The sequence below is a fragment of the Numida meleagris genome, chromosome 11 (assembly GCF_002078875.1).
Source record: "Numida meleagris isolate 19003 breed g44 Domestic line chromosome 11, NumMel1.0, whole genome shotgun sequence".
Taxonomy (NCBI): Eukaryota; Metazoa; Chordata; class Aves; order Galliformes; family Numididae; genus Numida; species Numida meleagris.
In genome coordinates, this window is record NC_034419.1 from 3,051,297 (window position 1) to 3,068,274 (window position 16,978).

General features: G+C 42.6%; 1 protein-coding gene across 2 annotated transcripts in view; it reads right to left on the reverse strand.

Moving 5' to 3' along the window:
- CENPP (centromere protein P) overlaps positions 1-16,978 on the reverse strand; it is a 124,581-nt gene that overhangs the window by 615 nt on the left and 106,988 nt on the right. For both annotated transcript variants that reach the window (XM_021409498.1, XM_021409499.1), the window contains exons 7-8: positions 1,917-1,996; positions 46-137 (exon numbers count right to left, since the gene is read on the reverse strand). In XM_021409498.1, the coding sequence (XP_021265173.1) occupies positions 46-137; positions 1,917-1,996 (172 nt within the window). The remainder of the gene's footprint in view (positions 1-45; positions 138-1,916; positions 1,997-16,978) is intronic.

Here is a 16,978-nt window from a genome sequence, read left to right on the forward strand (position 1 = left end):
CCTACTGAAAAGCTCAGAAACGGCCTCTGCAAAGAATGGTGTTACCTTGCTCGGGTACTTTAGGCAGGAGGTCCAGAACAGGCGTCGTCGTCCCTTCTTCATCGATATGCATCTTCCAAACCATCATTAATTCAAACCTGTACACAGCCAGAGGGAAGGCAGTTGCTAACCAGGGAACTGGCTGCGTTTCTCCAAAGCAGGAAGTGCTTAAGAGCACAGAAGTTCAGGGCAGGTAACGCAACTCACAGATCACAGAATCATAGAATTAGCTAGGTTGGGAAAGACCTACAAGATCATCCAGTCCAACCATCCACCTACCACCAATAACCCCACTAAACCATGTCTCTCAGTGCTATATCTAAACGTTCCTCGAACACCTCCAGGGTCGGTGACTCCACCACCTCCCTGGGCAGCCCATTCCAGCGCATGACCACTCTTTCAGACAAGCAGTATTTCCTAATGTCCAGCCTAAATCTCCCCTGGCACAACTTGAAGCCATTCCCCCTCATCCTGTCACTAGTTACAAGAGAGAAGAGGCTGACCCCCAGCTCACTACAACCTCCCTTCAGGTAGTTATAGAGAGCAATAAGGTCTCCCCTGAGCCTCCTCTTCTCCAGACTGAAATCTTTGTATTGGCTGTATTGACTGAGATCTTTGTATTTGGGAATCAGAAAGACTTAAACCACAGAGAACTGGTACTTTACTGATGAGATGTTATTCATTTCCAGGTACATACAACTTTTCAACCTCATGAGGATTTCCCCCCTGCCCCAGTTCTTCTATTTGCCTCATATGAATTGGAAGTTGCCATAGAGCAGTAGTAAAAAGAGTATGCTATGCAAAATGAAGAGAGATTTCTCTGCAACTTCAGGTCAGGTATTGTTTTAGATATAGCATGAAAACAGAATAAAATAGTTTCACAAGTATTTGCATAAATAGCACGATGTTCTGGGCTGGGGCTGAGATCCACCTCCACAGCGATTTTGGCCTTTTTCGAGTAACACACAGCGATAAATGCAGCCATGCCCAGGAAGCCCACACAACAGCAGAGTAAGGGCAGTAGAATCACCGCCTCTTATATCTCACTGATCGCCTTCTAAGGACAAATAATATCTACAGATGCTTTCAGCCACACGTTAACTGCAGTGTTGGTCCATTCTTTGATAGAAAAAAGGACCAAGAACTATACTTTGCTACAGTAATTTCCAATCATTGCCCCTCCTAGCACAGAAGAAAGAGCTGGAGGAAGGGCTGTGACTGGGTTCCTGCAGCCTCCAAGAAGGGAATAACCCTTCTGTTCAGGCCAGGGGCCAGGAACTGCTGCTTTATCTAAGGGAGGAGATTTGCCAGCAGCCCCCGCTGCTGCATGGAGGGTGGTGCTGACCCCAGGATCTCTGCAGCCCACCGCTCTTGAAACGCAGCTCAGAAGGAGCCAAGATGAAACAAATCTCTTTGAACTTGAAACATTTTCTGATGCGTGAGAGGGAAGATGTGTCTCACATTACTAAACTTGGAATTTAGATCCTTTGCTATAATATGAGCTTCCAAAACACTTTTTTTTCTTAAAAGGCAGCAGCAGGTACACAAGGTGGCCATGCAGCTTCCTTACCTAACGGCCACACAGAAACAGCATCTACATGTACATACATGTACATCTTTTTATTTTTCCCCCTCTGCCTCTGATTGTTCTCAGTGTGTCATAATAACACTGAACTGTAGCAGGCATGGTGTGCTCTGTCTGTTTAGAGAAGTTACTACAAAGCAAAGAGCGACTTAATATTGAAGCAGGACTACTGGAAATCATCACTATGCATTTTCACCATCCTTTATCTGCACAAATCACCCCACTGTTGTAAGTAAGTAAAATCTGTCCCGTCTTAAATACAGTACAAACAAAATCCCACTTAGTGCCTTACCCAGGAAGCTGAGGGTTCCTTAGAATTAGGTGATCTCCCTGCTGTCCTTCTGGAAGGGTTACGATGTTGGGATACTTGGCCTGTGAATAAACACATTCAAACAAACAGGCATAAATCTGGTGACAGAAGAGCAGACAAGAAGGCTTCCAGAGAGATCTGTCCAGTCGCAATCTGCTGCTGCTGTTTACTTACTTACATTTTTAATAGTTAATAGTAATCACAAACACCATCAGAATTGTTAACCATTATTTAAGTATCATTTGTGCTATGTTTAATTTGGTCACCTCAGAGAAAAAAGCAGGGCTGTGCTCCTTCCCAAAGAGGTGTGGGAAGCCCTAGCGCAAGGTGTACAGGAGTGTGAAAGAACGCAGTGAACTCAGTTCTGTTAATTCTCTGTATAATGCTTTATAATACATCCTCGATTCACAAAAAATTCACAGCCCAAACCTGTGCGAGTCAGTTAATTTTGCTATGATACAATCGATATTCCTTTGAGGGACGGGAGCAGCAAGCTCCATGTAGTGCTTTGAAAGTGTCATATGCTCAAGGCAATGAGATCTCAAAATAACTGCTTTTCCAAATGTAATGGGCCAGTGGAAAATGATAAAACAGAAATGACTGCTGCTGAGCATCCGTTCTAGTGGGAAACAGAGCTACTTACAATTACTGCAGCGTGCTAAGGTTGGTCAGTGAGCAGTCAGCCCATCACCATTTTGTGACTGCGCACAATATTTGTGTCTTCAATAATATGCTGAATTACTTAGAACGTAACTTTTGCCCCGAGTATTTTTAAAGCACATACTAAAAGCAGAATAGTAGCTATGTGTGCGTTGTTTGGGCGTTATGCAGTGAGATGAGTTTACTCCAAGAGGAGATCCATGCGCATCCAAACACTGAGGAGGAACACGTAATGGCTGCATCCTGCAGGGACATGCTATTGCAAAAGGAAGGAATCCAGACACAGCTTGTTACCTTGGAGACTTCAGCAGGGTTACTTGCTTGTACTGTCTCGTGTCCTTTTTACTAACCTGTGTTCCAAACACTGCAGTTCATATGGAGCGTGGACAGACTGCCAGCCTAAGTCATTCTGCAGAGCCCACGGGGCAAGTGTTGTGTCTTGTGGAAAAGGAGCAGGGGAGCTCATCTCTGCAAGGCACTGGACAAAATGAGTTTGGTTTTATAGGATTATGCCTCATCTGGCAAACTGAAATTGCTACCAGATGTGACCTTGCTCTGGTTTAGGAATTTATGACAAACTGAAGGGGGTTTGTGCAGAATGCCAAATGACATAAAACACATGGAATTTGCCAATTTAAGCTTTTAGAGTATCTAGTGCTGTATTTATCATGAGGATAAAGGCCACAATCTGGAAACAAAGATGTATAAAGGGAAACAAAGTGCATAGTAGCTATAGTTCAGAACTGTGCCTGCTCTGAGGACACGAGCCTAGCAGCACAGTGATATTTTCAGCTTTACTGTCTGTGGAATCGTGCTTCTCTGATGCCAAAACGTTTTCAGGCTTTCTTTCTCAGTCATGAATATCCAAGAAGTGGTCGTACCCATTGCTTGTTTGTGAATGGGTACCTCTGTAGCTGCCATGATCGATCCTTTTACTTCTAGCTTTTATCTCGGAGTCGTAAAACTGTCCTGTCACAACAGACCCTGCTAGAGCCCGTCCCCTTCCTTCTTGCAGCCCCTTTAGATCCTGGCAGGCCGCTCTCAGCTCTCCCCAGAGCCTTCCCTTCTCCATGCTGCACAGCCCCAGCTCTCAGCCTGTCCTCACAGAGAGGTGCTCCAGCATTAGGAGCATTTTTGTGGCCCTCCTCTGGGCACGCTCCAGCAGCTCCACATCTCTCCTGTACTGAGGACTCCCCAGCTGGACACAGCACCCAGGTGAGGAGTCTCAGCGCAGAGCAGAGGGACAATTTTATGCTGTACAGAAACCAGAGGTGTCTCAGGGAGAGCACAAAGGATATAATTTTCCGTTGTTTAACAGAGACTGCTTTGGTGAGTTGTGCACACAGGAAGCAGTTATTCTGTACCTTAATAAATGCAAGAGCTTTGGCAATCAGTCTGAATGCTGTGAGAATCTGATCTTGTGCGAACAGCAGGGTTCAGGATAAGATCCAGCTTCTTAGCAGGAAAGAGCGTATTTTAGCAATCCACCAAACACTGAAAAAAGCCCAGATAGAAATACCCCCATCTCTTTTTTCAGTCACGTTGTGTTCTGCAGTCACAGCAGGCTTTGGAGCAGCGCTGGGCAGCACCTCGCCAGGCGCTGTGCAAGGCTGGGCTCCTCTGCTGGCATGGCTGCTCTGGATGACACTGGGCGGCAGCAGGAACTTGAACTGCAACACCATCTACCTTTCATATGCCACACATAAAATGTAGTGCCTGCATCGCTGAGGTAGAACATGGACACCTGGCACATAACTGGAAAAATTAGGCATGTAGTACAAACAAGCTGCAACGGTCCTTATGTCAGCGCAGTTCAAAATACACTCGGTAGGTTCTGGATTATCACCTTACGTTCTCTGCTGTGCAGCTGCCACTTTTCCACGTGTTGCCGTGGGGACACGAGGCTGGCAGTAACCAGCACAGCAGAATAACCCCATCCACTCACAGGTCCCCCAGGAGAAGCACCCCTATGAACCTCACCAGCCAGAGATGTCACTTCAAGTGCTGCGATACCAGATGGGAAAGATCAGCTACAACTGCATTAAATGAAGCCTGACTTCAATCAGTCTTTCCTCCGATGACTTCTAAATGTCAGCTCATGATCAAAAATAAAAGCCCATGCTATTATTACTTCTGGGCGGAAATGGTTTTCCCAGACCCTTCAGGATTCCAAGCAGGGAATCCTATGGGAACTTTGTCTGAATCAGAAACAGTCTCCATCACGAAGGCGCAGCCGCTGTGACCGAACGCACCATCTCCCCTTTCTCCCAAGACCAGTGTTACATGCACACATTCACACAGAGCCAGCTGAGCAAGAAAACTTGTAATGCGTGTCCTTAAATAAAATACATTACACTGTTGAAAACGGCACGGCAACGTTCTGCGTACTAAAACTCCTCTAAGAAAACTCTTTCAAACCGTTCAGCTTCGGAGGCCTGGCTGGGATGCACAGCACATCTGGCCGGGCAGCCGCTGCCTCAACGCAGGCAAACTTCCTTCTTGACCACTTGCAAAGAAATGTCCCGCTCTGCTTGTAGATGGAGCAACGCTTCACACTTCCTGCTACCTTTAAATTCTGTACGTACTGCATATAAAGGCTTCTACGTAAGTCATGCTACTGAGCTCAGTGATTTAAATTAGAGAAAGAACGGCATTTCTTTCAGGAGATAAACGGGGTGTTTAGGTAAATTTCAGTTAAAGCATGCAACTACAAAAATTGTTAGCACGTCAGAGGTCAATTTTCATCACATACTTAGGAAGATAGCAGCATACTTTTTGGATAAGCATAAATACCACTTTGTAGCAATCGGGATATGTAATAAATTACAGCCATGAAAATCAGTTGTTACCACTGCATGAGAAAAACTTTGGCAAAATCTGGTTTTGAAACAATAAAATAGGAATTCTGAAAGAGAAAGAATGCTGAAGTCAAGGACCCAAGTACAAAAAGTTGGAAGCTGAAAGCATAACAGATCTTAAAAGCCATGGCAAAGTGTTTCATTTTGTGCAATTAAGGGAACTGAAACCAAGGAAAGACAATGCGCTCTTCCCCTACAACTAAATTACACAGTGTAAAAACAGTTTGCAAATTGCAAATGGACTGGTGAAACTTCACCACTTGCAATTATGTCTCAGGATAAACACAGTTCCATCTCACTAAACATTTTCCTTGAGTAAAGCAGTCCTGCCGGGGCCCTGTAAGTGACACAGAACCTCCAGTGTGCTCAGAACAAAGGAACAACTTCACCAAAACACACCAGAAGAAGAAATCCTGTCTCTGTAACCGTCACGTTATCCATGGCACAGCAATCCGTTTGCCTCCTGTCAGAGTAAAGCCACCAGCCATACCACTAACAGGCACGTTTCCTTTATAGCAGGGGAAAGCAGGGAAAGGGTAATTTGGGGGGCAGATTAGAGAACAGCATTATGAAGTGCACTGTTGACATGGAAAATCTTTGCAGAAGAAGTTTACCAAGATGTCCCTACAGCAGCACATCCAGGTACAGCTTGTTGCTTTGAATGGAAATTGCTCCGTGTCCAGCAGTTACAGAGCTGTATTTTTCCAGCAGACGGGAGCTGGAGCTGCAGAGCACACAGACCTGCTGAGGTTCGCTCAGTGCTGCAAAGCAGCTCCTGAAGCCCTGTGCCAGGGAGGAGAACTCTCGGCAGCAGCCCTAGGCCTGTGCAGCAGCAGCAAATGGACCAGGAAGTTTTGTTGCTTTGTTTTTATCCTTCAGTTGATTACAGCTTCACTTGTTGGCTGCCACTCTATTTCCGTTGCCATTTATTTTCCTTTCGCGCATTTCCATAACGTTATTTTTCATACTTGATTCAACCATGATTTCTGCAGTCGATGACTCAGTTTGTCACTGCTCCCCTCAAATGAAATGCTGTTTCCCTTCCAATAATTTTACCATCCCTGTATAATTTTACATGCTTTTCTGTACTGTTGTTAGCCAGAAGTCTGAGTAACTGAAGTCAACTCAGTTCTTCTCCTTACTGCCTGCCTAAGGACCACGGAGGCTGGTACATGTATAGCACAAACCGACTGCTGATAAGCATGGTATGTACACATCAGAAGGGCACCCTGACACTGTAATGGCCACAGTGTTTTTGCGTCAGCTGCTGTAAGGTTAAAGCAATGCAGCACCTTCTGCTGGGTGAAACAAGGTGGTGTGCTGCACATAACAAGCAGCAGCTGTCATTAGTCATCATTTATTACACTGTATTTTGAACCCCCTGCTCCACTGCTGTGGTTAAGTCTAATTCAATGCTTTTTGATGATTAACTTAATACGAGGCACAGTATGAAAATCAGTAGATACGTCTAAATTAGTAAAAGAATGAATAATACTCTGTCAAAGACAGTACAGAGACCAGAAAGGAGCAGTGATGCTGTACTACAAAGCAGAGTGAAGAACAACAGTGCGGGAAGCAGTAACCGTGGGTCAAGTGTTCAGTAATCTGAAAGACACAGACTGGAAGGAAGGCATTTACAGGAGAGAAAGTAAGCTAAGTTTTGTCTTATTCCTGTACAACAGAAGCAAGTTACTTGATAGATCTCTAAATATTCTTTTTTTTTTTGTGTGGAAGATGCTGCAAGATTCTCTGTAAGCCTTTTGATGGCTTAATACAAAGATAAAGCAACTTAGATCTGGCATACCACAGAAATGTTGATTAGCAAGTGTGGCCCAACGTGCTCTGGTGCAGTTTACATTATCAAGCTGGTCCAGACAGCACACTGTAAACATAACATAATTAAAAGCATCTGAATTTAGCTGATGTCTTGGCTTTAAAGCTCTGTGAGCTTTTCTCCAAGTACCCTGTTGCTGTTTAAAAAAACCATCATGGGACATAACCCAAAGCATCTAGTTCATCTCAGTGAGCACAGCGTTAGGCATCGACTGTCTTCACAGCATGAAGAAAGGAAGTTTTCAGACCAGGCACTCAGTTTCTGCTCGCTATTTACTGCTGCAGTTCTTTCATTTTGACCTCATCGCGTAGAGGATGAAAATGCACAATTAAGGACAAGAGCCTGCCTCCAACTACTGGTAATTAATAAACTCTGTTTCGACTATTAAAAGGACAGTTGCACATTGGTACAGTAACTGCAGTTCTTTAAGATCTGTTCTTCCTTTGATGGATATGCCTCTGAGATAATTTTTTTTTAGTTATTTCATTAGCCCATAAATCTAACAAACATATATTACCAGTTGCTCTGCGGCTCCACCACTTCCATCCCTCCACCAAGATGCTTTTGTAATACAGACTATGCAGAGAGAAACCTAAAGCAAGAAGGATGGCACTCAGAGGAGGACAGAATTCAATAATCTAATAAACTTCAGTCATCATTAGCTCTTAATACTGACTGCCAACTAATAGTCCAATGACAGGAAAGGTATTCGGTGTCCTGCTGAAATAAAGCTGAGAGAAGGGCCTTCCTGAAAGAGCCCCAAGAGTTGTTCACTGCTCTGTGGGCAAACACTTGTCTTAGCAAGTGAAAATGTTTATGTCCCACTTGAAACAACAAAAATATCACTTTTCATTTCTCTGAGAGGAATATAAACTGTTTAAGAGGTCAGTCTCTTGTTGCTTATGGCAAACCTTCCAATAACAGGAGGATTTGGGTCAAGCAGTTGCCATCACCTCCATTTCTTAAGATACCCCAAGTAGTAGCTGCACTGTAATCTCCCCTGGACACCAGCGATAAAGGAACGTCTGTATTTCCACAAATGCAAACACAACCTTCTTGTGTGATAGGTACTTGAATACAAATATGCTCATTTTTCAGCTCCACACAGATGACAGCATTGTCCACAGCATTCCCTAATGTATGTAGCACAGTAACCCTCCTTTGTCTAGCTGTCCTAAGGACCAGCTTAATGCTTAAACACATACAGATATGTAGGACTAATCTATTCTCGTATAAAACTTTTAACACTCTGAATTCTTTTCTTGCGTGTCCAAACATGGGTTTTTTGAATCCAGCTGTCCAAAGCATGACATCTCAGTTTACCAAACATGTTCTTAGCATAAACAAGAGTGAAATGGGAAATATTCTCACTAAGATACAAGCACCAACAAGAGGACATTTTTGGCACTCAAGAAACATTCAATATTTTTATAATTCCCGTATGTGTGAAGGTATAATGCAGCCAACTCACTACTAACAGACTAGTTAAAAATGCTTATCAAAATTTGGGCTACAAAACACGTCAAAGAGAAAGCGCCAAAAAAACAGAAAACAAAGAGGAATTATCATTACATCAGAACACTGTAACACTATTTACTCAGCAACTCTGTAGGACTCCATAGACTAAAACTCTTAGAGCAAGGACAGTTTGGAGTTAAATATTTTCTACTGTCAACTACAGAAGAATTTTTTGGGCAGCGATGCTAATTCCTTCGTATACCCACTACAAGAAAGCACTTGCAGTTGCTAGGCAGAAGTGTACTCTTCTACTGCACCTTATTTGGTTTTTCAGTGCCAAAGCTGCAGTCAGCAGGAACGCACTTTGATGTGTGCGTGTAAATATTTGCTTCATTGCTAGGTGCTGCTGCAGAACAAAGCAGAGATAATAAGTAATACAGTAATACGGGCTGCCGGCGTAACTCATCCACTGTCAGTGTGGCCCTGAGGCAGTCTGATGGGAGTATAAACGGCTGGCATTGCAGGAATATTTCAAACAACTGCCAGCAACAGTAAGTTTTATTCTTGTAGAAGTCTAGGCTGCTCGACTGCCTCTTTGCCTGCCTGTCCGGTGTGCCTGAGGAAGCACAAGCAGCCTTATGTTCCCTGTCCGTGTTCATCCCAAATTCCTTGGCTGGCATCACACTGGCGAAGGGTGCTGCTGTTAATGCACAGCGTGCAGCAACGCGCTGCTTGGAGTCAACTAAGGCACGTGCAGCAATTCTGTCATCACTTGAAGTTTCCACAAAAAGAGAGAAATACAGAACATACTGGGGCATTACAGTAGACAGATGCATTAACTAGTATTAAAAGCACCAGTTCTTTGATGCAGGTGAACACTTAGCTCTATTTATGATTATTTTCATCCCATAAGATGAAAGTACAGATGTTAATTATAACCATTTCACTCTACGGACTGGAGGGCAGAGAGACAGAAAAAACATTTTAGTTTATTTCAATCTCATGAGAAAAGCAAGTTTTCTCTCTTGGCTGCTTTAACTCCTACACAGAGGGAGCTCTGCTCATCGTCCCCTCACCGAAATAGGAATAAAAAGCAGAGAAACCTCCAAAAGATTTTAGTTGATGTAGAATTACTTTAAAATATACAAAACTAAGGTTCAGAGCACTCTGCAGGACATAGCGGCTGAAGAAATTTTCAGTAAGAACTTTACAGAATAAGTGAAAAAAAAAGCAACATCTTGCACCCCTTCAAAATTCTCTAACCCCAGAAGGGATGCATTAAGGACAACATCTGATTTTAAATGATGGCAACTGTTCAAAGAGCTGCTAGGCTAAAGTATGGCTTGCTTTAATCCAAGCTGCTTAATACTTCCTAGTTAAAAAATAACTTTAGCACTGAAAATTACTTTGAGTTGCTTTAGCGAACTCAATCCTTTAAAATCCACTCTTGAAAGCAAAAGGAGCGAGCAAAGCACTTCAGGCACCTGGGCAGTTACAGCCACGCGGGTTACCGTGCAACCTGTACTTATAACCCAGGCTGGAACTGCCAGTGCTGGCTCTGCTCTGCTCCATCCCACCAGTTAATGCTAAGGGGGGCACATCAATGCCTCCTGCCAGCTGCGTATCACCACAGCGCTGCAAACTCTTCTGGCTCCCATGCTCGTCACATTTGGATCATTGTGCCATACTGATATTACAAGTAATAATACACCAAGGTAGGATAAGTTCACTTCGGTCTGCTGTGTGTGGAATGTGTTGCCATGGTTTTCAAAAGACTTCAGAAGCTGAGGAAAATAGCAGTTAAGTTTAACAGCCCCCACATACGAATAAAACTAGACTGATATGTATTTGACTTGAAACAAAACTGAGAGTGAACCAGCCTCCAACATTTTTATACAATTCATCGGTTCTTCAAAAAGTTAAAAATGATGCTTTTGCATGCCATGATAATCACACAGATTGGAACTAACTGATTAGAGAGGTTATGGCTAGATGAATGTGTACAGGACAACTGGAAAGCTCTCCGGACAGTCGTGGCTCCTGATGTGCACTCAGTAGCGGGGGCCTGATGTCACCTGGGGCCTGTAACTGAGCACGCTGCACCAGCGGCACAGCTCCATGCAGAGGTCAGCATTCAAGGAAAGAAGTGAAGATAACAAAGTAAAACTGCTCCTTAAGAGCATCTAGGATGATTCAAACCACGCTCCCTTCAACTTCTGTCAGAGAAGATGTCTTTCTTCTTGGTTAGGGCCGGCAGAAGTAGCCTGTTTCAGCTCGTGGAACAGATAGTTCTGTCAGGTTATTTCTGTTTTTCTGTTTCTGTTTTGAAATACAGATTCATAAAACAAGTATCCAGGGCCACTTAAGCTGTGCCTGTCCTTCCTGCCCCCATTTTCCTTCCAGCAGCTACTGACAGCCCCACATCTGCCAGCAGAAGTGCTCGGGCCGCTGCAGTGCATCTGACCGGAAAGGAGAAGGCATGGAAAAAAGGGATTGTTTCTTCCTTGTGACTAATGGCCCAGCCACAAAACCAGTAGCAGCAAAACAATCTGCAGACAGTGCATCACAGCGCTCAAGCAAGAATGAATAACGTTGCCACCGAAGATTTCATCTCCTGACACTGACTATTTCGGGCGAACAGCTGTTGTAAAGCGAGCAAGTGGGAAGAAAGAACAGTTGGAGTGCTTCTCAGAACGCTGGAGCATTGGAGCTGGCTAGTGGCAAGTACTGCTAGGTCAAAAACCACACAGCTTCCATACCAAACTGCTTCCAAACCCATGGTGCCGAAAGACAAAGCACCTCGATGAGCAAAGAGCCTGCTATCTGTGGGAGTCAGGCGACAAGGCTTTGGCTAACGAGGCTTTAACAAAACTTCTGAGGCTCCTGCTATTGCAATAAACAGTATCTCAGTTCTGAAACCGTTGGCTGATGAGATTGGCGTTTTCCAAAAGAAGAAACTGTTGGTTTTGAAGCAAAAAGCCCCGAGCTGTGCATTTTCCAGATAACAAAGGAAAGGGAACGCAAAGAGCGTACGGCAAAGAGCGGGCAGAAATGACAGTAAAACAGGTGAACTGGCAAAGTCATTCAGAGCTCTGAAAAAAGGCCCGACACTACAGTTCTGCTTCAGCAGGGTATTCTGTTGAAATCGTTGATTTTTGTTTTGCTTTCAGCAATTCCCTGGCCAACCAGTTCTGCGAGAACAGGAGGGGAATGGCGCTGGAGCTCCCGGAAACAGCAGCTCCCAGCCTGCACACGTGGGGCCACGACTGCTGCTCAGATCACAAAGCAAGCAATTACTTCCTTCACCATGTGTTTTCAGCTTACACTCAATCCCACATTATGTTCGCCGTGAAGTTACAGATCTCCAGAAATGCCATAATCATTACAAATAGCAATGCTGTGCTAAGAATTAAATTAAAAAAATTAGCTCTGCATGCACACATAATAAACATGTATATACGCTTTCCATTCCTCCCCTCGAACTCTCACTGGTAGCTCACCACAGAATTACTGTACAAGTAATTTTTGCCATTTTCCGCTAATTAACCCAAACAAATCACTTGGTTCCACTATTTCTAATGGGGAAAACATGAATCAGCAGGCAACGACAACTAGTTTTTAGATTTAAAAGAAAACCGCGAGCAAACTTCATTATTTTCCTCGGTGTTTTCTAGCACCAGCTGCCAACAAACCCTTTGTTTTAACTACAAAGCTTCAAAATACTTGTCTCCTCCATTTACATCTCCTTGCTGAGACAGTCCTGCAGTGGAGAGGCATCCTGTTGTTATTTTCTGGTTGATATTAAACCCAACAGATGTGGAAATGCCTCAGGCAACAAACAAGTGGAGCAAGAGCCCAGCGGCAGGATCGCAGCCGTCTGTCATCGGGTGACATGTCTATCTGTAACATCAAATATGGATGTTTTTACTATTGCACTTCGATACAATTTAAGAAGGCACTAATATGCAAAAGAAGTTTATTAAAGAAATGTGTTACCTTTTAGAGAAGCATCCAGTGTTCTGTATTAAACTTTTTTTTTTTTGCCATTCTGCCTATACACGGCAAGAGTAACCAAGCTTGACCAAGAAAATGGAAAGTAAATCGTTGCAAACAAATAAGGAAAGGTCATTACAATAATTATATATTCACATTTTTAGTGAATTCTTAACAGTCTATTTACAGTATTTACACACAGATAAAGTCTTTCTAATATTCTATATCTGAAAGATGGACTTGTATATTTTCATTTTAGTTCAATCTTTGTTTAAACGGCCTAAAAGAAATGTTGTCTCCTTGGTTCTGGGTATGATATGCATAGCTACAGGAAAAAAAGGAACTGTGCTGAAGAAGCAATGGCAGGACATGAATGAAAGCCCCACAGGCTTACGTCTGTCTGCCAGAAATTTAGCAGCTCTTTCAGTTGCTGTGACCTTTCAAATCCTATTTTGAACCCATCTGAATTCTCCATTCACAGCTTCCAGTAGAAAAGGAGGCCAAATATTTTTATCAAAGAAATAAACAGAAGAAAATCTCTTAAATACAAAGTATTTCTGAGCAACCAGCACTGAAAAGAGGACCTCAAATTTATCAGAATTATACTGACAATATCATGGGGCTTCCCAGAACAAAAAAATCTTACATCTGAAAATATTAGGACAATGTGTTTGATATAGAAATCAGAGATGTTATTATATGAACTATGGCAAGGACAAGAGAAAATTATTTGTCTTTTGTGCTTAAAGATGTTATCACCTTTGGAAAAAATGAGAAACCTCATCACTATATTGATGGGCAACAACACTGAATACTGGCACATGAAAAAAGCCAACCCCCAAACCAAGATCCTGGTGCTACTTAACCACACAGAAGACATGCTCAATTGCTAAGCTGGATGTTTTGGAAAACTACAAATCTGCAAATGAAAGCTGCTGAAACATAATTGTTCAGCATGAAAGGAGATGCCAGAATCTGAACCTGAAAAATTACGTTATACTACTTGAAAGAGAGAAATATAGTTAATATCTTTTATGCTTACTTCCACATTCAGTGTTTTAAAGTCATATTAGTACAGCTGGGTGGGCATTTTGCATCGGAACACCACAGAGAACAGGCTTTAGACAACGAAATAATGACAGCTCTACTAAACTTATTCAGGGACGCACGTAGTTAAAGGCAGTGGGTAAAACACACGGGCTTCAAACTTCAGTTGGCTGCTTCTCCTACAGGCCATCGGTACCTAACTGTGTCTTCTTCCCTTACTAAAATACTCATCAAAAAGTGGGTGACTGAAGTTGGATAAATGCAAGCAGACCTAGGAAATGCTCTGTAACAGACAAAGGCAGTTCAGTTACAATACAACCTGCATGGGGGAAAATCCTCAAGCCAGGAGGGAGGTGAGGTTCTGCCCGCGCTCCTCATCAGCAGTGAAAACGTCTTTGCCAGACAGAGGAAAAGTTTACAAGTTACAAGTTGTTTCCATCTTCTGTCACGTTCGCACTTTATATCTAAAGTGAGAAAAACATATCTCAAAATAAAAACAGTGCTATAGTATTGAATGGAAACCCAACCAAGAGGCACGGAGCTGTGGCGAGAGGAAGTTAGTACTGTACCCATTCTATTCACCCTAGTGAAGAATTGGAATTGGGATGCTGTTGCAGTTGCAATGCGATGTTTTTAATGTACTAAACGCCACGCACATCTCGGATGGCACATTTAGGTTTATTCCCACCTAAATGCATTTTGTAATGTAGTTAGTATTTTTAAGTACGTAAGGAAAATCTGTTTTTAATTTCCCCTAATGTTTCCCAGCAACATTTTTTCCTTCTCTGATGCTTTTTTCCTCAACAATATTGGTCACCACTGATTACAAAAAAGAATGCAGTAACTGCTATAGGTTTCAGAAATTTAGCGTACTGCCAATCACGAATTCCCCTCCTCATGTTTTGTGCTGATTTAGCAGTTACCAATTTATTTTTTCCCCACTGCTATTCTTTCCAACTATAAAATTGTGTGTTCTATTTAAGAAAACCTAAACCAACATGCTGGTAAGTCCAAAGTTTAGGATTCCGTCTTTGTCCCTGATCAAAAACCCTCCGACTGCAAAGATTCATCATGACAACCAAGAGCCAAACAACTTCCAAAACTCATTGCGTTCTTTTATTGAAAGTTTAAAAAAAAAAAAAAAAAAAAAGCTGCTGTGATGTTCAGTACTTTCAGTACTGTCTCCTTTCCTTCACATTCTTGAACAAAGCAGAAATAGCTTTAAATTCCTGAACGTGGATGTGTTACGTGACTCACAGAAAAAACATCAAATCAACGCTTTTGGGATCAGTTCAATAATGTATCCTACTTCAACAGAACCCTTCTCTAAATACCGTAGTACAAGAGAAGCCATAGTGAAACATCTGTTAGCGACAACATGAGAAAACATGAGCATTGAGCCAATATTTTTATTTGCAAGTCCAGTTTAAAGAACAGAGTGGAAGGCAGTAATACCAAGGCAGTCGAAACAATCTTGATCAGACACCTAAAACTTAGCCAGTGACACAAAGGAGATCTCCTCAGTCGAGGGGCCAGTGCCACTGCCCTCACTGGGACAGCTTAGAGTACCCAGCAAGATAAACCAGCACTGAATCTACTGCAGGTACTCAGCACCACTGCCACAGTCATCACAATCTGAAGCATAATGCTCAGGAGCTTAATATATGGCCAGTATGTGACTAATGGATGCCTTCTGTAAAAGCACTGAAATCTAGAAAGCAAGAAAAAAGGTATGTATGTAAAAAGAAACGTGAAACAGCACAGTGCCCTAACAACTAAAGGAGAAAAAATGGAGCTGCAGTGGTGACAGATGGTCCCTAGAACATTATATACACCTTAGCAAGGAAGAATTAACCTACATGCTCTGTGTAATTTTAGGTAATTTCAAGAAAAAAAAACAACCCTACTTATTTCTGATATTGAATAAGTCATGCAGAAGATGTGGACTTTCCAAAATTTGTACGCAATATGTCTTACAACAAGTTTATAACTGTAGAACAAAGACCAATTTTAAACTTGATGTTTTGCAAGAAACGTTATGTCATTCATTTAACAATGTTCAACAGAACATCAGGATGTAGCACAAGATACAGTGCTACCTAAAGATAATTACCTCATCAGACTACATAAAATACTCTCAGATAATTCTAAAATAACTTCAAAATAAAAGAGAAATGGAGACTCGTGTTACAAAGAACATTCTTTCTAAAGTTCTTCTGGGAAGATTTCCAGATTTATGTTTTTTACTGGCGGGATGGGGGCAAGTAGGAACTAAAAAAAGAAGAAAAAAAGAAAGAAGAAAATTAAAACACTGTGTGTGTATTCCACATGCAAACGTTGCACAAAATCTCAACTGCTCATAGCACATACCAACACTGCCCTATTGCTGGGGGCTTTGGTACAAATTACAGAAAGAGTCTGTCACGTCGGAAATAAGAAAGTTCTAATGCTATCCACTCACACAATTTCTGTCGTTGTAGTCATAATTTTCTCTGTTTACTCCAGTCCTAGAAACAACAAAGCCTGTACTGCACGGCTGCTGTATACGCCGTCTGCCTGGTTTTTAACTTGGCAGCCCCTCACCAGATGGAGTCAGCGCTGTGGGCAATCCTGATGGACACCTACTCCAGGAGAGCTCAGAGTCAACTGCACACTGACAGCCAGCGGAGCTGGCATGCAACCTGCTGCCTTTTCTTTAATTTTGTTTAGAATACACAGAATAAGAGAAACGAGTCATATACATCAGGCAAATATATCCATTTGAAGCAGGACTTAATTTTTTTTTTTCTGAGAAGCTTAATGTTGTTTCCAATGACATTTCATAACCAAGAATGCTATATACCCTTCTGAACCACTTCCAAATTCCTTGGGGCTTGCTAACTATTAATAGAAAAAAGATGCTGCTTCGGTTTGTAGAAAAGGCAGCTTAGGGAAATGCGACGAGCAGCCTTGCTGCACCTAGGAGAACACAAAGCACAGCTCTTCAGGGAGGTGAGCATCAGAAGTGTGAGAGACAGAGACGCTCACTGGGGACAAGTGGCCATTGGAACTGGCAGCCAAGAGAAGCCAGAAACTCTGCCCTGGATGCCTTTCAAGACCAACTGCACAAAAACCTGCTCTGATCTCTGGAGGTGCCCTCAAATGTGAATTGTTCCATAATTTCATGATTTCTACCACATCCAGACGTACACTCA